Here is a 22263-nt window from a genome sequence, read left to right as displayed (position 1 = left end):
CTAGATGATGTCTTAGAGACATTACAAGACATCCAGGTTTGCAACTTTATTCCTTCATGAAATAGCTTCCTTCATACACAATTCTCTTAGCATAGCCTTCTGTCTTTTATCGTGTGGAGTGCTACCACATAACCCCTGTAAGCATGGTTTAAAAATTTGAATGTGTACCTGCTGTCTACTCAGTCATCAGTTATACAAATTGCCACAAGCTGATTCGTCTGAATATGTGTAATCTTCAGAAATAATGTTTGTCCTTAGGTTTTGGACATACAATGCTATGTGAGATTCCAAACTCTCTGCTGCTTTCTTCAAGCTTTCCAATAATTCTTTCCCATGTGAGATCATCTAGATGATGTCTTAGAGACATTACAAGATATCCAGGTTTGCAACTTTATTCCTTCATACACAATTCTCTTAGCATAGCCTTTTGTCTTTTATCGTGTGGAGTGCTACCACATAACTCCTGTAAGCATGGTTTAAAAATTTGAATGTGTACCTGCTGTCTACTCAGTCATCAGTTATACAAATTGCCACAAGCTGATTCGTCTGAATATGTGTAATCTTCAGAAATAATGTTTGTCCTTAGGTTTTGGACATCAGTGTTAATATAGATGATCACTTGTGATGATGACTGCAAGGAAAGTTGTATGTTTTCACATTCCCTAGGGCCAACATCATATAGAAATTTGTGATGATATGTCTTTTGAAAGATCAACAGTGAGTGTTAACTTACTGAACTTGTAATTGTGTGAAAACTATGGAGGAGTTTTTGGTTCATTTCAAGGGAAAAAGTTGATTAAATTAAAAACCTATAATTTCACTACAAAAAGCCAGTTTGAGTTTTTGAAAACTTAAAATGAAGACATCACCGCTTCTGAGTGCATTGTTTTAGACAATTTGTCAGAAAACTACACCTTATGTGATTTAAGATGAAGTGCAGTCATTTCAAGTTGTGCAAATACACAAGCTACACTGCATCCATTTCTGGTGTATTTAAAAGAAAATGACTGTTTAAAATCTTAAATGCTCTGTGTGAAATATCAGCGACTATCTGCACGACACAGTAGCAATTTGTGCCTCTTCAAGAGTTTTGATAAACCATTTGAAAGAAAAACTTCCAACTTTGAATAAGACATTATTTTAGTTGAAGGCTTTATCCGTTCACTAATAGAATAGAAAGAACTTTTTACCTGGTTAATCACAAGATGATTGTGGATTATTTGCAGAAGGCACTTTTTTCACATTGATGGTGTAGGAGAACCATTTAAATGTTTCAAAAGCATACTTACATATTGTCACTGCAAATTATGTTTGACTTCTGTTCTAGCAAAATTGCTGGAATAAAATTCTTTTTTGAATCCCAATGAAGACATTGAACATAAAGGTAAGCTGCTTAAAAAAAAATTTCAAAAAAGCAGAGAAAATTAACAACACAATGTATCACAGGTATGTTGATGAAAAAAAATATTGCTGTCTTCCACTATTACGCTTTAGGGAGCTTTGAAGTTGTAGCTGTTGTTCAACCATCAAAGGTTACTTCACCATTACTGAATGATTGTCAGATGTGTTTATGATGTTAACTATTTAAAATTATAATTGACTTATTTTAAAATCACTATTAAAATTGAAAACAAGATCATATCCTTTGGAAAAATAAATTACACTTAAGTGGTGAGTATTAGTTATTTTTATTACCCCACTAATCTGGTATGGATGCTTAGATGTTGATTGTTATTATTACAGAGATCTCCAGAGAGTCAGAGACTTATTTAGGGAGGTCACATATCACTCACACCACGTCATACCTTCTCTTGTACTCATGCTGTTTGCACTCGCAATCTCCAAAAACAAGTTATTCCCTTCCCAGCACTCACTCCTTTATTGAATGCATTTATTCTTACCTTCCATGGATGCCTTCTTTTCCTGTCCTCAGCCTCAATAAAACAAAAATTCCATCTACTGGAATCCTGAATGACTGTTTCAGAAGTTTGTAGGTGTCTATCATATCACTCTCTCTTTCTCCTGTTTGCTATCTCACACACACACACACACACAATCTGCATTTAAAAGACTCAACATCTTTCACACTCTTTTGTACTCTATCTGTATCACCTCAGAAACCAGATCTCTACACAATAGTCCAGATGAGATTTTATCGAAGACTTGTAAAAGAGGAAAAATGACTTCCATAATCCTGCATGTCACTGCTCGTTTTGGCATTGCAGTTATCCTCTGAGTTGCATTTGCAGTTTTTGTAAATATGACTTCTGAACTACAACTTCCTGTCTACTAAAATTCTAAGATCTCTAGCCTTGTCACTTTTCTCTAGTATAATCCCACCAGTGTAACGTATAATCAAATGATCATCACACCAGAGTGCATAAATGTACACTTATTAACCATGAACTGACAGCCATTTTCTCATACCCATCACATTTCTGATTACCCAACCTGTATGTGTTGGTAGAGTCACAGATTCCCTTTCCACACAAAGTTTGTAGGACAATCACAAACATCCACGCCCACAGCCTCTTGGCTAGAGAGCGGACATGCTAACCACTCGACCAACCAGGCTGGCTGGATAACACATGTTCACTTCAAATCTGACAAAACAGCAAGGGAAGGAAGAAGCAATAAAACTATATTATTGTTTACTTCACTCCTCTATTATTATTGTCATTCTGCCGTTACAAATTTAGCGGCAGAATGACAAATAATAAAAAAGGTGACGTGAACAACGACATACAGGGTGGCCATAAAATAACTTTCCCTCTTTGGAGGCATCTATAGCTAGAACCAATAAATGGGATGAGACCAAATTTTATATTGAGACATTTGAAGGCATGGGGAGATTTCCGCGGAAAAAAGATTTATACCAAAAGTTGCCGATAGGGGAAAATTTTGGCACTGGCAGAGCCGAAAACAAGAGGATAATTACATTAAAGGCAGATAAAATGGAATAATAACATTTCGACGGTGCAAGCAACAGCCGCATCACTCATTCCAGCTGGATATGTGGTGCATTACAATGATAATAATAACAATAATAATTAACCTAAAACAACAACTTGCGAGAGACACAGAAATTAAGGTAGTGATTGAACTCACACGAAATAATGTTTTTATTCATTTATTTAAACTCACTTTTGGCTGTGGAGGTATTTGAAATCCGTTGTGTATGTTGGTGGCATTCCTAACTTGCATGTCTTGAAAGAGAACATAAAACGAGCGGTTATGAACATCCAACCAGACTCCTTACGCTCAGCTGTAGAGCATGTCGCACACCAGATGCAATTGGTTGTACACAAGAAAGGTCAGCATATTGAAAATCATGTATGTGGTCCAGGGGACCCTGATTCTGATGAATAAAACATTATTTCCTGTGAGTTCAATCACTACATTAATTTCTGTGTCTCTTGCAAGTTGTTTTAGTTTAATTATTATTATTTTTATTGTCATTGTAGCACGCCACATATCCAGCTGGAATGAGTGATGTGGCTGTCGCTTACACCATCAAAATGTGATTATTCCATTTTATCTGCCTTTAATGTAATTATCCACTTGTTTTCGACTCCACCAGCACCAAAATTTCCCCTATCGGCAACTTTTGGTATTAAATCTTTTTTTTCATGGAAATCATCTCCCCATGCCTTCAAAAGTCTCAATATAAAATTTAGTCTCATTCCATTTATTGGTTTTAGCTACAGATGCCTCCAAAGAGGGAAAGTTATTTTATGGCCACCCCATGGTTTTATCGCTTCCAGCCTTTGAACATTCTGATGATGTTTGTCGTTTTTAAGTCTCCATTTGATTTCAATAATTTTTACTTATTCAATTTTAATTTGTTTAGATAATTAACAAACATATATTTATTTAATTAATTTAAGTCAGCCTGCTGACCACCTGTCCCATCGTCGCAGACCACAAGTTGAGAAACACTGTTATAGAACATCCAGTTATGATAAGCATTTCAGAACAAAAAGCAAATTTATGACCTCAGGAGAATATGCTTACACCATTTTCTGTTACTGGGCAGATTAAAAGATTAGCAATTTATTTATCGACTGGTAGGTCAAATGAATTTTGTGAACATTGCTCAAAGTTTTTTTCATGTCTGCAGCTGTTTAATGGTAGCTTTTTATAGGCTTTGATTTTTTTTTTTTTGTTAATTAATGCTCAATGAATTAAATATTTCATCCTACCCATAACTATATTTTTTAAAATGGAAGTCCCACATCCAGGATTGAGGTTTATTTTTATAGCTAGCCAACATATGTGAACTTACAATAACATGATAAATGATAATTTTAGAAAGGCAGTTTCACCGAATTTATCGATTTAAATATAATCTAATTTACTAACCTCCAAGTCTTTTGGATTACATCAATCATGCCACTATATTCCTTATGCTGATCTTGTAGTCTTGCTCTTACAACTTGATAAGGATATGTAATTGATGCTGCATAGAGTTTGGACAGTGCAGCAAAAGTAAGATATTCCAAAGTACCCTGTAGTGATTAAAATGAGATTAAGTATTAAAATAAAGCAAACGTTTTCCTTCCAATATTTAAGTAAAAAAAAAAAAAAAAAAAACTGAATTGAATGAGGAAAATATGTTAAAGAAATATAAACTCTCTCTTTATGTACAGTAACTACATATAATATCTTGCTCTCAGCATACTACAAACTGTTCATCTCTGTTAAATGACTACTACTAATTGCTGGTTTATGATCATATATTTAACTGAATAGATGTAAAGATGTCTGGATTGTAGTATAGGCTGTATTTGTAAATGTATGCACTGAGTGGCCTGTTTATTAGCTACACCTAACAAGAAGTGTTCCTTTTATTTCTCACAACAGCCTAAACCTCACTAGGGCACTCAATCCATGAGGTACCTAAAACAGCGAACAGGAATTATGACCTATTCAGATATGATCACACCTTGCAAGTTGCCTCTGAATGGGTCCCTGTGCCAAGAAATCCCATCCAGTAAATGCTCAATATGACCTGCTTATTCACCATAATGCAGCCAGATTGAGAATTTAATACTCAATTTTAATAAGCATGAAATTTTGCTCATTCAAGTATAGTAAAGCAGTACTCACCCTTGAACAATATCTGCTGCTATATGACTGACTGGACTATCAAACTGTATGATTCTTGTAATCATTGTTTATCTGAGAGGCAGATATAAAGCAATCCTTTATCTGCCAGATAAAGGATTCTGGACATAGAACTACCCAATGCTGGATATTTTGTGGTTGCTGGACTCTTCATCTGGTACCTTTTAGATACAATGTTGGACTCTATGTGAACTCAGTAGGAGATTATTTCCATGAAACCATTTAATAGCATGATTGGCAGTTGTAATGAAAACATGATTGCAACCATTTTAAATCAGCTGTTGGCTCATCAGCACTTTTAATTCAAAATAAAATCTCTTGGCTATTTCTAATGTAGTAATGGATTCCAAAGATGGTTGGAGTGTACCTAACATAATATTCAGTTAGTGTGTTGTGTGTGCAATTGCATGCACACACACATCTACATACATGGTGCCCATGAAGTCTCTGAATTTAGAAATCGAATTTAAAAAAACAACCATAACAGAAGCATATTTTCCTCAATATAACACTACAGATATGCAACTACACAGAGAATATCAATGTAACACTCAATTTCATGCCATGCTCAGTGTAATGTCTACATCAATACTACTAATACTCTGAGCAAAAGACTGAATCAAAACTGCTTGATAGCAATGTTGATTCAGTCTTTAGCTCAACTGTTTTAACTTGATATGATGTACATCTTTTGCAGAGCATTACAAAAAAGAAGTACCAGTCACCAGTGAAATATGGCTGGTAATTGGAGATTATGAGATTAGACCATCTTGCTTAATTTAGATCAGGAAAATGCCTTAAGACATGCATATACATCTAGAGCCTAAATGGCAGAGCACCAGCATGGTGAAATATGATCTGTAGTAGAGTTTCAAAACTGTTCTAATACATTAATACCATTAATGGAAACTGCACTAGACATACTGAAGTAAGTTTCACGGTTTACACATGTAACAAAAATTATACAGAATTTCTTCAAAAACTCCAACGTTACATGGACGTCAGGAAGATAGACCATTAACTGCATTCAAAAGATGAATCAAAATAATGAGGCATAAATCATGCGTATATTAGCTCATGTCTCAGTCACACCTTTATACTGTATGATATTACAGTATAAAGTATAGTACAATTATAGTAAGTAGCATAGATTAAAAAGCAAACAAATAAATAAAATATAAGAAATAATAATTATTAATTTTTAAAAAATTAACAATCCATACTGATCACTTCCCAAAACTTGGATATTGGCATACAGTCTGAATCGGTTCAGGTTCAGATGATTTCTTATAGTTTCACATTTCTTTAGCTGTGCTAAGAAATCATCCAAACCTGAACCGATCAAACTGTATGCCAATATCCAAGTTTTGAGAAGTGATCACTAATTGTTCATAATTTTTTGAATTACTAATAATTATTTTATTTATTTTAATTTTTTAATCTATGTAACTTACAATTGTTCCTTTGAACTCTAATAGCATAACATCATATACTTCTGCGACTGAGACACAAGCTAATACATGCATGATTTATAACTTATTTTGATACAAATTTTTGTTATGTGTGTAAGCCGTGAAACTTACTTTAATATGTTCTAATACATTCCTGATAGATATCAGAAGTTATATTTTTCAATTAAGAAAAACAATCCAATGACAAAGTTTTTTTTTGTTTTGTAATAAAGCTATATCTGACATTCAATCAGACAATTTACAGGAGTATTGGGAATCTCAACTACAGACATCTGTTCCCCAAATTCTCACAATGTGGCAGTTTATCTTACTTGATATGTGGAACACTAATTTGTCAGAAACTGTTAGTCACTGTCTGAATGTTCAAGTATATCCATGACAAACTGCATGCAACCAATTTGGATTTATCTGCTAGCTATAATGCTTAAAGAAGATACTCTTTCACTTTATAAGCATATAGCCATAGTCACATGAATTCATTATATGTTCTACATTTAATTAATTAAATGTAGAACATATAATGAATGTAGGACAGAATAAGGAATTGTCTGGATGCTGTTTGAAGTGAAGTGATTTCTCTGCACCGTGCTCAAACAACCAGTGCACACAATCACTCTCAGCAGTCTTTCAGATAATTTTTTTAAAATCAAATATGGTATCAGTCTCCATGAACCACTATGCCCTTCGCAAATGAGATTCTATAGCAAGGCCAATTCAAATATGTACTGTTGGGTCTTACTGCACAGCACATATTTACACTTTTTTACTGTATCAACCAACCTACATCTTGTCTTCCTTTAGCTCTGCTAACACATTCCTGAATGCTAACAATGTCAAGTTCTTTAATAATATCCTCATTTTTAATATCATGCTGCTACTGCTGCCAGCTGTAGTCTTCAGTTTTTGATCAAGTATTTTATTTCTAACCAAGCTTTTAGATCAATAAGTTAAAATTGGTTTAAACACCATCTTGCACACACCTAGTTTCGTGTTTTGACTAATTTCTCCCTGATTCCATATAATTTATCCGGTTGAATTAATACTATACCAACTTTGTGTTCTATTGTCTGTTTCCAAATTCAATTTGCCACCTTCACTAATAACTGCGCTTATATAGCTAAAATGTTTTACTTGTTCTATAGGTTCACCATTCAGGATGCAGTTGAAGTTTCTATGTTTCTGTCTATTTTCATTCTTTTTATTGCTAATTTTCATGCCAAATTTATTACAAACGGTTATTCAATTTACTCAGGAAATCTTGCAGATTTGTACTGGATTCATTTAAAAGTATTCATTTGCATAAAGAGCTGAGATTAAAATCTCCAATTTTGATATCAGGTTTAATACCGCTTTCCTTCATAATGTGATCCATATAGATAATGAATAACAGAGGAGGATAACGCATACCCTTGTCTAACACCAGATTTAATACTAAACCATCTTCCTGTACTTCGTTCAATTCTAACCGCTGACTTACAACTCAAATAAAGACAAAGTATTGCTTAATATAATGCCCCACTAACACCATATAAGCGTAGCGTTTTGAATAGTTTTCTTCTTGACACCTTTGTCTTTTTCATATCTATAAGACTTAAATACAGATCTTTGTTTTATTTCCACGATTTCTCAACTATTTGTCGTAAAGTGAAAATCTGATCCTGACAGTCTCTATTTGGCCTGAATTCCCTTCTACAATCCTCAACAGTTTCTCAAGTATACTGGCATAAATCTTACCAGGAACACTCAGTAGGAAAACACCTCTAATTCTCGCATTTAGTTTTATTTCCCTTTTTATATATGGGTACTATGAGAGCTCTACTTCAATCTTCTGGAATTCCCTCTGTCCAGGCCTTCTGAACTATGCATTGCAGCCACTACAAGACTTTTATACCTCCATGCTCGAGCATTTCTGGTTGAATATCATCTACACCTGCTGTGTTCCTACACACAATGTTTTTTACCACTATGCTTGTCACTACTTGTTTAATTCAGCAATTTTTTGAAGTAATCCAGAATATCCAGTAATTGCTTCCTACACCAAGGATATCTTTTTCGACAGTTTTCATGTCACCCTTTATCATCTCTTAATTCCTTTTACAGCACTCTTTCCTCCATTTCTGAGCATCTTCAACAACCTCCAGAATATCTTGCCATCTTCTTGATATTTATTTATTTTCTATGTTGTTAACAGAGTCTTCCCATGACTTGTTTAGCTAGTTTTACACAGTGTTTAACTTTCTTACATTTTTTTCTGTATTCTCTAAGAGCACAAGCTGACTTATTTGCCAAGAACTTTCAATACGATTTTTTCTTTTCCTTCACTCTTCAACTTGCTGTGTCCACATGGAGTTCTGATTTTTCTATCCTTGCAGACAACCTCACCACAAGCCTCTCTAGCTGAATCAATGTTTCTTCAGGGCTTGCCACTGAATCTCCAAGGCTTCAATTTTTTTTTAATAATGTTAGTGTATTTTAGTCTACAGTTCACATCTGAGAGCTGCTTAACTTTTATTCACTTTAAAACTTTCTTACATGTTCTTCTTTTCAATATGAAATTCAATCCTATCCTGCTCAAGAATAAATGGTGATCACTTCCAATTTCAAATCCTCTGCACACTCTACCACAAGCCTCTCTAGCTGAATCAATGTTTCTTCAGGGCTTGCCACTGAATCTCCAAGGCTTCAATTTTTTTTTAATAATGTTAGTGTATTTTAGTCTACAGTTCACATCTGAGAGCTGCTTAACTTTTATTCACTTTAAAACTTTCTTACATGTTCTTCTTTTCAATATGAAATTCAATCCTATCCTGCTCAAGAATAAATGGTGATCACTTCCAATTTCAAATCCTCTGCACACTCTAGTGTTCTGCACCAGTGAAAAAACATCAACAATAACATGGTCAATGAGACTTTTCTTATTCCTTGCCTCTTCTCTCCATGTGAATTTGTGCACATTTTTATGTTGGAATATTGTGTTAGTAATAATTAGACCATGTCTTGAGCAGAAATCCAACAGGTATTTGACATTATTATGAGCTTTGCTCTTTTCTCCAAATTTTCCCAAAAGTATTTTTGTATGTCTGACAAATCATTTCCTACTCTTTCTTTTTTCAATGTGTCAGTTGCTTTCTCTAAAGTCTCAAAAAATTTCTCCACTTCTACCTTAAAAGAATCTTCTGTGATTTTATAATTAATGCCTTCTATTATTGTCTTAGCTATTCTCTACAATCTCTCAGGTAAGTCTGGTTCATTTATTCTTTCTTTCATTATTTTCTCAAACTTTTCTTTACGGTACAATTGAGATGGAAATGAAGGATGCTGAGATTTAACTGAGACTACTGTATATTTAGGAGAAAAGAATTTAGATGTGGAGAGGTTTGGCTCCCTCTGCATATCTATTTCTTTACTTGATTCTTCGGGGTACTGTTTGAGTCATGCAAATGAAAACATTATTCAATTCCTCTATAAATTGTTATCTAAGCAGTATCTCCCAGATGACCATTAGCTGACCTGAAAGACTCTGTGATGCATTAAGTTTGGACCAGTATATACTTGAGAAACTAGTTTGCAGAATATTTGTTTTAAAGCTTTGGTCTCAAGCAGATGGTATTTTTATGATGTCTAATAATTCTGAAAGCCACTCATACTACAAGATAGAAATGGTAAGTATACATATACACATATTTTTTGGGTTGCCCACCCACAAACAGTTGTAAACCTATAACACATCTGTACCACGAGAGACCTAAGGATATTTGTAATTTTTATTTTGGCTTGAAAATCTGCTCCATGGAACTTTTTCAAGCATCCAGTAAGGAGGACAGCGATTTCACACTAAAAGATGAAATTCATCTCCCACCTAAAGTCAATGATAAACATCCATGCCAATGGCAGGATTTGAAGCTGAATCCTGCTGGTTGAGAGCAGGCTTCGGTTAATAATGCCAAATCTAATTATAAACATTAACATCAATATAAAAATGATCCGGCATGATATAATATTCGTATGGTTTCCCCCTTTTCTTCTCCCATCCCAGGCGGGGGGGAAACCTCATCTGTTCTGAGAGATGAAAAACCGAGTTTCTGGGTGGAAAAATCCTCTACCTCTGTATGAGACTGGCTAACTCACCTTTAGTCGAAAGAGAAGACTGGTGGAGGTTCCTCATGCCATAAACGGGAATCGAACTCAGGTCTTTCCAACCAAAGGGCTTCATCTATACTGACTGAGCTACAGAGGCTCTCAGAATCATAATGAAGAAAGTATAAACAGATGATTATAATTTCTGTAAGCCTTTATCAAATTCGAGATAAGATATGTGGCTTCAGGTAAAGGCAGAAAGAAAAAAAAACATGCATTTTCCCTATAGTTTCTCTGGTTAAACTGTTCATCCCTCCCCTCCAAAAGAAACAATCTGTTAAAGTACATAAGCCTGTCTAAGGTAAGTATCAGCAGTAAGTTGTCAGTTCCATGGAAACTGTCCGTGTTGCCTAGAGTAACTTATCTATTAAACTATTAACAGATACTACTTATATATATTAAGCTGTCTAGAGTAACTTGTATCTCCAGGCAGCTATATACCTAAATGGCTATGGGGAGGTGGAAAATTCTGATGAACACTTAGAACAAAAATGATGTTTCATCAAATTGAAATAATTTAAAAAAAAAAAAAAAAAAAAAAAGACATAAGAAGGATTTGAAGAAATTCAAAGACAAAGAGGTGTGGGCCATGATCAAGTTTTTTTGTGTTGCAATCAAAGTCCATAACTGAGATTCACCAAACTTTGTGAAACTGTGCCTCAGCATATACAACAGTTGGCAGATGAGTGACCAAGTTTAAAACTGGGCATCCTCCACAGTGATCACACCTGACAACATCGATGCAGTACATCCTTGATACCAGCCAAAAGCATTGCAAAGACTCTGGTGATATTCAAGGATTTTGGGTTATTTTGAGAAATCAGATGCAAATTTTTTGCACATATTGTGACTATTGATGAAACATGGCTTCATCACAATGACTCAGGGACAAACAACAGTCAACGGACTGCAATCACAAAAGTTCTCCATGGTCAAGGAATTTCCAAACCCAAAGCAGAAAAGGTTATTGCCATTGTCTTTTGGGATATGGATGTCCAAGTACTTCAAAAAAGGTGAATATATTACAGCGGCCTTTTATTCAACAGCTTTGAAGAAACTTAAGGAAAAATGCCACAGAAACCTGAGCGCTAAAGCTAACTATAGCACTGAAGGTCATTCAAGCAAGGAAGTTTCCCCCCTTCGTTGAAGGTCAAGGCCGCTGATGTCAGAGTGATCGCAGGATGCTCGGGTGGGATCTCCGACCCTGAAACACGGAACTCCTGAAAACCATATATAGGAGACCTGGGGGACAAGCTCTTGCTCTGACTCTCTCTCTCTCTCTCGTCGTCATCTAGCTGCAGTCTGAAGGTCAGTTTGAACTCATCAACACGTAACCCGTGGAGAAATGGGTGGTCCCAGAGAAGAAGTGAAAGTTTCTGCGATGTACAGGAAATAAAGAAACTTGCCTTGTGCACTGTATGCAGGACACCGTGAGTCGACCTAGTTCCTTCGGAGAAGATGTGCCACTGCTCCCGCACGAATTATGGAAGGATGCATGTCGAGCACCATACGAGGAATTCCAGTATGCTGAACGGATTGGAAAAGTTGGCAGAAACAGCTAAGGATCTTATGTGCTAATAGGACTATATGTATTGTAAAGGACCATTGAATAGAAATCTTTGTGTTAATTATTATGTACAAAAGGATGATTGTTAGTCCACTGGACATAATGTTACAAGGCTAAATAAGAATGTCACGGATAGCAAAGATTGAGATTGTAATGATAGCATAGCATAAGTAAGGATAGTGGCCGCCAGAATTGCATAATATGACAATCTCCTCTCACTATAATGGGAAGTTCAATATTGTTAAATAGAAGTTGATATTCATGTTAAGATTATGAAAAGAGTTGGAAGAAAAGTATATACTAGTGTAAATTTATTTTAGGTTAAAATAAAATGTGTTTTGTTTGCTTAACAGAATATTGCCCGATCTTTGTACAATGCACTGCCTCGCAAAAACTTCGAACCTGTTTGTTTAGAACTTGGGGAATTGCCACGACTGTTAATTAATCCCATGATAAATTTTAGCTATATCCTACAGGTGCTATAACATATCTCCGATGCTCTACGTCTAGAATTCAGGTGGCATAGTCATTAATCAAATAAATTTTCCTGTTTTCTGTTAGCATAGGAGATAGTTATCTGTACCCGTGAATAAGCCTAGTTCATAGGTTTATTCACCAGCAGCGTCACCGTTTGTAGGAATCGTAAGGTTAAAGTGATACTAAGAAAAGATTAAGGAATTAAGATGGCCACACAATACAAGATAAGAACAAAGATAAGATATTACAATGGCACAATGACACGTTTTAACAGTATGTTGCTTTTTCAGGGCAATGAACCTGCTCACAAAACCCAACAGACAATACACAACTCGAGCTTTCAATGTCTACCTCACCCATCCCCATGTCTATTTCTTTTTCCCAAATTTAAAGAAACACTTGAAAGGAACTAAATTTACCACAGATGAAGTCATATCTGCAGTTGAGGACTGGTTTGTGCAACAAAGGAAAGACTTTTTCTTAGAGGATTACAAATGATGCGGCAGTGTTGTGTATAACACTTTGTGTAGAATAATGTGTAAGTTACATGGTTCTACCTCGATTATTTCATAGTGATTATCACAACTTTACAGCACACCTTTGTATATTGAAATTGCATTGCATTAATTGATAAAATAATTATCAATATCATACAAATCTTATTACAGCCCAAGCTGTAAAAGCAACTTTGGCTGTAACAGGGTTCATGTGATGTACAATTATGCATTGTTTTGAAATCATATTTTTAGTACTAAAATTTATCCAACTTAACCCAAAATTAAATGTACTGTTTTTTCTAACAATCTTGAATATCAGTTTCACCAAATTCCACAAACCAGAAACACTTATTTGTGTGTAGCAAAATGGAAACTTGAATGGTAAAGCAATACTAAGAAGTGCTTGGCATAGTCAATGATGCTGCAGAATATATCTAAATATGGATTCAATATTCACTGCTGTTTCATGATTCATCATAATCACTGATTTAAAATGAATGGTCATATAGTTTGGTTGATACTAATTACCAATTTACTATCAGGAGTTAAGCTGTAATAAGCTGTATAAAATTTCTTCATTTCTTCGTAAACCATAAACTGAAGGGCACCATGGGAAACACCAAACATTCCTGGTACAAATCCCTACAAAATAAAAGAAACTGTCACCATTGCATTAAAATATATAACTGCATATTCTTCTACACTATGAAATTCATTAGATATGAAAATTTTTTTTCCTATGAAAAATAGATATGAGTGCATGAGATTCTTGTTAATTAAAATATTTATAATCAACATGCAACACAAATGGATTTGTCAGTAAAGGGCATCTATACATTACTTTACATAGTGCATACATTTCTGTAAAATGCTTTTTGATATACAGAATTACACAAACATTTTAATCATTAAAATAATTATTAAGCACTTAAATAACAAATATAGTGGCACAAGGATTAAAGACATTAATTTCTATTTACTTTTGCTAATTTGTTTATCTGAGAAAAACTGCCCTCATATTATTTGAAATTAAAGAGTATAAATAAAAATGTAAATTAAATTGCAATGCATTAGGTGTTGTCCTAAAACAAATGAAAATTGTAAAATATTTATTCAGATGCTTTAAATTACATATTAAAAAATATATGTGAACTGTTCAAGTAGAGAATTTTTCTTTCAAACAATGTCTATTAAGGGCAAATGTATGAAGTACTGAACAATGACAATAAATATATTTCTTCAAAGATGTACACATTTTTCTTCAAGTTGTATATTTATTCACGTTAACTTTCCTAAGAGAGTTTTTTTTTTTTTTTTTTTTGAGAATGAAATTAAAGAAAATGAGATAAGAACACTTTTTTTTATGATAATCCAACACAAGAGTACTTCAACCTATAATATATTAGTCCATTGATAAGGTTAGCATTAAGAAGAAACATGTTACCATTGGAGTTGACATGCAGATTCTTCAAGAAATATAAAGTGATTACAAAGAGCAGGGGAAAAGAGGGAGAATAATTTTTGTTTCGACAAATTTGAAGATGAACAGTAAAGTGCAATAAAGAACCATTGTACTCATATCTGTGTTCTGTAGTTTTTGATCACTTTTTTTTTATATTACTCCAAAATATGGAGACGTGCAAAAAAAAAGTTAAGTTTACAAATTATGAAAAAAATAAAACTATCACAGACATTAAATAAATTGTCAATATTATTATAAACTTTAACCAGATAATTACATTTTGAATTATGAATAAGAAACTTACCTTATAAAGTCCCTGAAATCCTTCATATTTATAAACTTTTAGAAGAGCATCAAACATTCCAGAATACATTTTAGAAGGTGGAAGATCAGCTACAGCATTCGAGTACTGAAGGCACATCCTAGTTTTTACAACCCACAAAGGATTTGTAATAAGCAAAGTTATAATACCTGAAAATATATGCTTAATGTTAAACTGAATATGATACAAAAAGGTTTAATTCAATTACTGACTTGATATCAGAATTGTAAATTTAGATCTTGGTTTCAGTTCCTTGTCTAAAGGAAGTTCAGCTTCACAGATATTCACCAGCTTCAGCAATATGCATATGATTCGAAAATTTATAAAATACTAATATATTTAACAAATATAACTATACAAAGTACTTAAGGAAATCATAATCTTTAAATTATCATGGTGACAGATTTTTCACTTGCTCACTGAAACATAGCTTGTTTTATGTGGCTCTCCACTTCATTTCAACAATTTTTTTTCTCAGCTACAAAAGAAGTATATTCAAAATTAGTTAGCAGGAATTACAAATGATGCAACCCTGGCTAAATCCTTTTAAAGTTTCTTTGTCCTCAAGATTTGAATGATTGGAAATCAAAGGATAAATGTCACATACTGCTTGTGATATAGTGGAGTTAGTAAAAGAAAAATAATAGTGCAGAAAATATAAAAAAAGAGCAGTCTCTTGGCTAGGCAGTTATAATTTTTCCTTATGCAAAGTGCAACAAAATATTTCAATATACAATAGCAAAACTATATAACACATCACCAAAATGGCTTCTAAAATAAGGACACAAACAATGCAAGGATCAAGAAACAATTTTATTTAATTACAAAAAATTGGAGATAGGCCAAGAAATAAATATGAATAAATCAAAAATAATGTATAGTGTAAATACTCCAGAACAAAAACAAATCTAAATAAATCAAAGAGATTGAAATAGTAAATTCATACATATATCTAAGACAAATTACAAATAACCATAAACTTGATAAGAAAATTTCAGCTAGAATAACAGCAAGTTGAAAAGTTTTTAATCATTATAGATATTTAAAAGCAATTTATCAAAGCTTAAAAAGAAAGATCTACAACTAGCGTGTACTCTTTTTTGAAACCTTATTTATGACACCTTGTAATGAAATACAAAAGAATACTCTGTTATTTATGACAGTAATTATTAATTTTTTCTAATATACATACATATAACAAATGTATTTTTTTAATCAATGAGACACCTGTTTAATTATATCCCTTGTGCAAGGTCAGATTGTAGATAGCATATGCTCAAATCTTCTTCCAAGGTTTTCAACTGCGAGCTATTCTTGTTTTTTATAGTGTTCATTGCAGAAAAGCTAACTTCAGAATACAAAATAGAGAAAAGAAGTACTTCAATTGCCTTTTTTTTTTTTTTGTGAAAATTGGATATTCACTTCGAAGAGACAAGCAGAATGAAATAGTATCGGTTGTTGAATGTTAAAATTTTAATCTTCTATTATTCCTTACTTCCATTAGCTCATCGTCTTCTGCAGTGTTTAAATTTGTCAACTGAACATACTTAAGACAAACGGATCTCTTACCCAATCTAAGGATAATACATTAAGTGAGGAAAAATATTTTTCGATATTTTGTTAAGCAGTATTAAACTGTAAAATCAGATCTATAAGATCTAGTCTGCAACATTTTGTCAGCTCAAATATTTCTGTTGTGTTTTCTTTTCTGATTCTTGCTTCCCAAAGTGTTTTTTTTTTTTTTTTTTTAATAAAGAAAAACTATCAGGCTGCCCTATCTAACTTTTGGAGACTGAGTGGGCAGTTCAATCTCCACTGGTTTCTTTGAAAGCATTAATTTTGTTGGTGCAAGTAAGAATATTTTCATGCTTTCCTTGCATACTTTTATTAAGAGTGTTCAAAGCTTGAAAAAAATCAGCAAGGAATGCAACCTTATTGCACCACAGCTCATCACTAAGAAAATCAGCTAACTCAGATTGTTGTTCCTCTTTTAATTAGAACCTTGAAAGAACTTGCCCTTGAGATAACCACCTGACTTCTGTATGAATTAGCAGCTGCATGTGAGAAGCTCCCATTGATGCTGCAAACAATCTTGATTTTAACAGTTTACTTTTGATATAATTAATGATTTTGACCGTCTCATCTGGTGCTCTTGTCAGCTGAGGTACTAATGATTTTGAAACTAGTACTTTTCTGTGTAGAAAACAATAAAGAAAAACAATTCTGGAGTTCTTTTGTTGAGCCAGCGTGACAAACGTTTTACATTTTCTGACGGAGCGAGCACCATCCGTACCAATACAGTATATGATTGCCAGGACAAGTTGTGAGAATTGAAATAATTAACAATTATTTCAATTAAAAATGTCTTGGCCCTTTGTTGTTTGCAGGAGTTGTTGACAAAATAAACTGTTCTATGATATCTGTATTATAAACAAATCTATTGAATGCCAGAAGTGAGTTTTTCCAGCAACATCAGCTGATTCATTTAGTTGAATAGAAAATATATTGACTTCTTTAATATGAGCTATTACTTGTAGCTCAACATCTTGAGACATATCCTGAATATGCCGACTAATGGTGTTATCTGACATACGGATTTTTATAACCTTTTCATATTCCTCACCAAACATATTTACAATTTCACAGCATGTTGGTAAAATTACAGATTCAGCAATTGTATGAGATTATCTTTTTGGCAACCATTTCAGCAACAGCGTAATTTGCTTCTTATGCTTTTTCCGATATTGTCACAAATTTGGTCTCCATTTATTTGCCTAGCAAGTTTTATCAAGCGCAATCTTTTGAAATATTCCACTGGTTTCTTACACAAGCGGGAGTGTTATGATAGCAGATGTCTCTTCATTTTGTTAGGAACCATTGCTTGATTTGCCAGTTATTCGCCACTTACAACATACGTAGGATGTGGTGGATTATCTTCACTTGAAATAAAGCCAAACAACAATTTACTACTTCACTGTCAACTAATTTTCGTTTTTTAATTCGAAACTTGTCCATGTTGAATAGATCCTTATTTAAAAATAAAAAAAAAAAATTTAAAAAAATCAAAAAACTTACCAGTTAAAAGAAAATATGGGTAATGTACTCCCTAAATGTATGATGTTATGGTGGGAAGGGCCACTACCCAGATCAGTTTCGACCTTTATTCAGGTCTCACTTGAAATCACTGGTTTCGTAATGTTTTAAAAGTGCAGCACTCATAGTTTTCACAAAAATTCAACACCATTGACACACAATGAAATAGATCTTACAGCACTGAAATTGATTCAGCTGAGTCAAACCTGTCTCATCTTTATACGGGAGTGACGTTGATTTAGCATAGTGTAAGCATAGCATATGCTATAACTGTTGCACAACTGTAGGAACCTATAAACACATACAACGATGAGTATCTGTAATAGCATGTATAATAAATCTATATTATACCAATATAATCATAAATTTTATTCACTCTTAACAATTCTGTTTGATGCAATATGAACATTATGACTCCTCATATACTTTATATGTAAAATGTGCACAAATACTTCTTTTATATCTAATTTTATTCCTTTATATCAAACCATTGTGGCACACTGGTTGAAAATTGCTGATCTACGATAATGAAAGCTGGAGAAACCGAGAACATAACAGAACATGGAGAGAGACATTTTGGAAATAACATGGTTAAATAAAAAGAAAATCATTGGATGAAGAAGCCAACAAAGATAATGGACATTGCATTGGTGATAAAAGGCAATAAATGGTGCTGGGCAGGATGTGATGAAAATGTCTGATAACAGATGGAAAAGAGAATAACAGAATGGACACCAAGAACTGGTTATCAGAAATCAGGTAGACGAGCAGTAAGATGGGATGGGATAACAAAACAGAAGAAGCTGGAGAGAGGCATTCATCCACCAGTGGACTGACGAAAGTTGTTGATGATGCAGAAATGAAAATGTTACTGTTCCGATGTTCTTAAAATAAAAACTTATATGTAGTTTCTTCTGAATTAAGGAGTATTTTTTCTCGACCTATGATCTCCATTCAGACATATGGATAATTGATATAAGTCAATAAAAAAAACCTTGGTAATCCCACCAACACATATCAGTTAGCCTTAAGTTTTTTTGTATGGATGTTCTTTGCACTTTTAAATAAAAATTAATACAATAGAACAGGACTCCAGAAATACGATGTAGTTACAACTTAAATCTACTAGCCAGAAAAAAAAAGTTTGCACAAGGTATTGGTCTTGATTACTTTGATGGATATGTGTTTCACTCAGGATTTCTCCATCAGTGCAGGTCACAAAGATGCCTTCAACGATCTCTCTCTTCCATGTTATACCCATAGATTTCGCTAGTGGATCTTCCCATCTTGTAGGTGGTCTTCCTGGTTTTCTCTTTATAAAGAGAAAACCAGGAAGGTATTGGCCTACTTCATATAAATATTGGTATCATGTTAACCCCCCACCCCCCAAAGAACTACATTTCATGAAAACAAAACAAAGTAATACATTCTTTAATTTTCACTATATATTACACATAATCATACAGAAATATGCTTTAAAGTGGGTTTAAAATGTATGCCACAACACTGCTCATCACAACTGTTTTCTTTCATTTATTGTTCATAATGAAGGACAAATTTATATTAATTATCCATAAACACAATTTAAATACAAATAACAAAATTCATGAAAACAATAAAGTAGGTAGCACTGGATGTGGAACCAGACTTACTTTTCACAATGCACTAAGTCACATGATTTGGACTATGACTTGTCTTTGCTAGATAATTCATTTTTTAAATAACTGTATTAAAAAGAATGTGCATCATTGAAGAATGTAAAATTTTCATAACGTGACTTCATGTGCAAACTGTGTGCGAAGTCACTTCACGACTGGGCACTGCACATCAGTGGGAGCCAGATCCACTTTGCTCCCACTGATGTGCATTGCATTATGGGATACTCAGGCAATTGATGTGAAGTCATTAGCCTCTATATAGAAGTAGCCCAGTCGAGAAGTGACTTCATGCGCAAACTCTGTTTGCTTACACTTGGATAAAGAATGAAACCAAGAATATAATTTCTTGGCATCTTTAATTTATAATGAGAACAAGTTGGCCACACATAAATCAAGTAGAACAGCCCAGTCCTAATGGAATACATATATTAAAAAAATAAATAAAATAACTATAGGGCTGCATGAGGAAACACTTTCCCATAAAGGGAACAACTTATGATATTATATGTTATATTATAACTTGTGATATTATATGCATGTCCTATAAATTGTTGGGTGGAGCTAATGTGTATTTATGATGGTATGATTTAAAAAACTTATGAGAGTGAAATAGATTTGTTTGCAAAATACAAATACCTAACCAATAATAAACAGCAGCTGTATACAACTGGGTAGCTCATTCAATAAATACAGAGATGGATTAATTCAATGAACTAATAATGATGATTAGGTGATTCATATAGGGGTGATAAGAATACAAGTGGATTCTCCTTCAGCTGTTGGATTGTCTGGGGATTATCTTCAGATAACTCCACAGGAGAGCATTCATCCAGAAATTAAGGCACTACAACCAGAAAATTAATAGCTGTCATGGAACATGCTGCACAAAGGGCCTGTTTTTTAGTGAAGCCAAAAATGGAAGGCATTTATGAATGTGGTTTTTCACAAAAAAATTTCCAGGTTTTGCATTTTATTATACAAAAATAAATATAAATAACAATTAATACAGGAGAATAAAGGTACCTGAAATACCAAATTTTATTCCAATTTGCATTAACAATTTTTCAATCAAAATAATAAATTTTAGGTCAAAATATTTTTTTTTTAAGTTTTATAGATTACCTGCCATATATTCTCTGGCTGAAAAAAAATAGTTTTGGGAGGGGAAAATACCTTGCCACCTCCACACAAATGAGTTAGCCATGAAAGTTGCTAACTCATTAAACAAGCTTTTATAAAATTTCTTCACATCCTAGATAAGATTTGTTACAAAGAAATTACTCTGTCCAGCTACACATTATCAGAAAAAAAAAAAAAAAAAAAAATTACTCTCAACAGTCCAACCTAAATCATTCAGGAATAATTAAACAACAAAGGTCTTTAATAACAAAGTGTAGGTACCATGCTCAAGATGACTTTGCTCTTTGAAAACTCTTCTCCAAACCAGTGTTCTTCAATTTTTATCCTCAACTCCTTTTCATAAGATGAAATTATTAGTGATACCTGGCAGTACTGGTTAAGTTTGGTTTTTTATACTCTCAGTTAATTATATATGAAGGTTTACTGACATTATGTTCATGTAGTCATTCTTGATGACATTTATTTCTGCAATAAACTAAATAAATATAGAATGAAAGGTTGTAATGTATAATAATTTTAATAGTTCTATAATAAATATTTAATTTACTCACATTTATCAATGTTTGCTGTGACCCCTATGGGAGTCACAATCCACACTTTAAGAACCACTGCTCTAAACAAAACTTCCTGTTGTCTCTCTGGCAACCAATTTCCTACCTAATCATTTCACTATCACTAGGTGATCATCAATACCTATTTGGCACATTTTCATCAACAAGTTGTGATGTGGGACACTATCAAAGGTTTTTCCACAATCCAAATAAATCACATCATGGCCACTAACTTCAGTATATTTTCTTTAAGATTTCTGAAAACAATTTTAATAATTGATCTGAATGAAGAATATCCTGGACAGGATGCGCTAATTAATTTTTGGTTTAAGCTGTCTCTGCTTTGCACAATGAAGGACTTTTATAAACTGAAACAGATCATGCAGGTTTCTCAGAAGGTACTATGCCTGATCTCAACTGTTCAACTGAAGATGATCAAAAGCAGACTGATTAAAATACATCTCTTACCATCAAAGAAGGTATATCTTATTATCTCCAACCTTAACAATTGCTAAAAGTTAAGATAAATCTCCTGCTTGAGGGACGAGAGGCTGCCTCTCAAGCAGTATTTCCTCTTATGACCTACCAGTGTTCACATATACACTTGAAAATACTTATTACATTCATCTTTAACCATACACAGGATAACTGAAATTCGTTATTTTGGAGCTAGTTATGCTAAAGTTGTTTCTATTATCCTTTTTACATCTATAAAAGAAAGTTCTTTTTCAGATCTATATAAAAGCTTTTAAAAGTGATC

General features: G+C 33.4%; 1 protein-coding gene across 4 annotated transcripts in view; it reads right to left on the bottom strand.

Annotated features, from left to right (window-relative positions):
- The window catches only part of LOC150097404 (solute carrier family 25 member 32), a 101821-nt gene that overhangs the window by 24390 nt on the left and 55168 nt on the right, over window positions 1-22263 (bottom strand). For all 4 annotated transcript variants that reach the window (XM_090406895.1, XM_090406894.1, XM_090406893.1 and 1 more), the window contains exons 4-6: window positions 15044-15210; window positions 13806-13919; window positions 4363-4508 (exon numbers count right to left, since the gene is read on the bottom strand). In XM_090406895.1, coding sequence (XP_090263021.1) covers window positions 4363-4508; window positions 13806-13919; window positions 15044-15210 — 427 coding nt within the window. The remainder of the gene's footprint in view (window positions 1-4362; window positions 4509-13805; window positions 13920-15043; window positions 15211-22263) is intronic.

This window comes from Typopeltis vanoorti, chromosome 17 (genome assembly GCF_054136105.1).
Source record: "Typopeltis vanoorti isolate ZY-2024b chromosome 17, IOZ_Tvanoo_1.0, whole genome shotgun sequence".
In the NCBI taxonomy this organism is placed as follows: Eukaryota; Metazoa; Arthropoda; class Arachnida; order Uropygi; family Thelyphonidae; genus Typopeltis; species Typopeltis vanoorti.
This window is presented reverse-complemented; position numbering and strand designations above follow the sequence as displayed.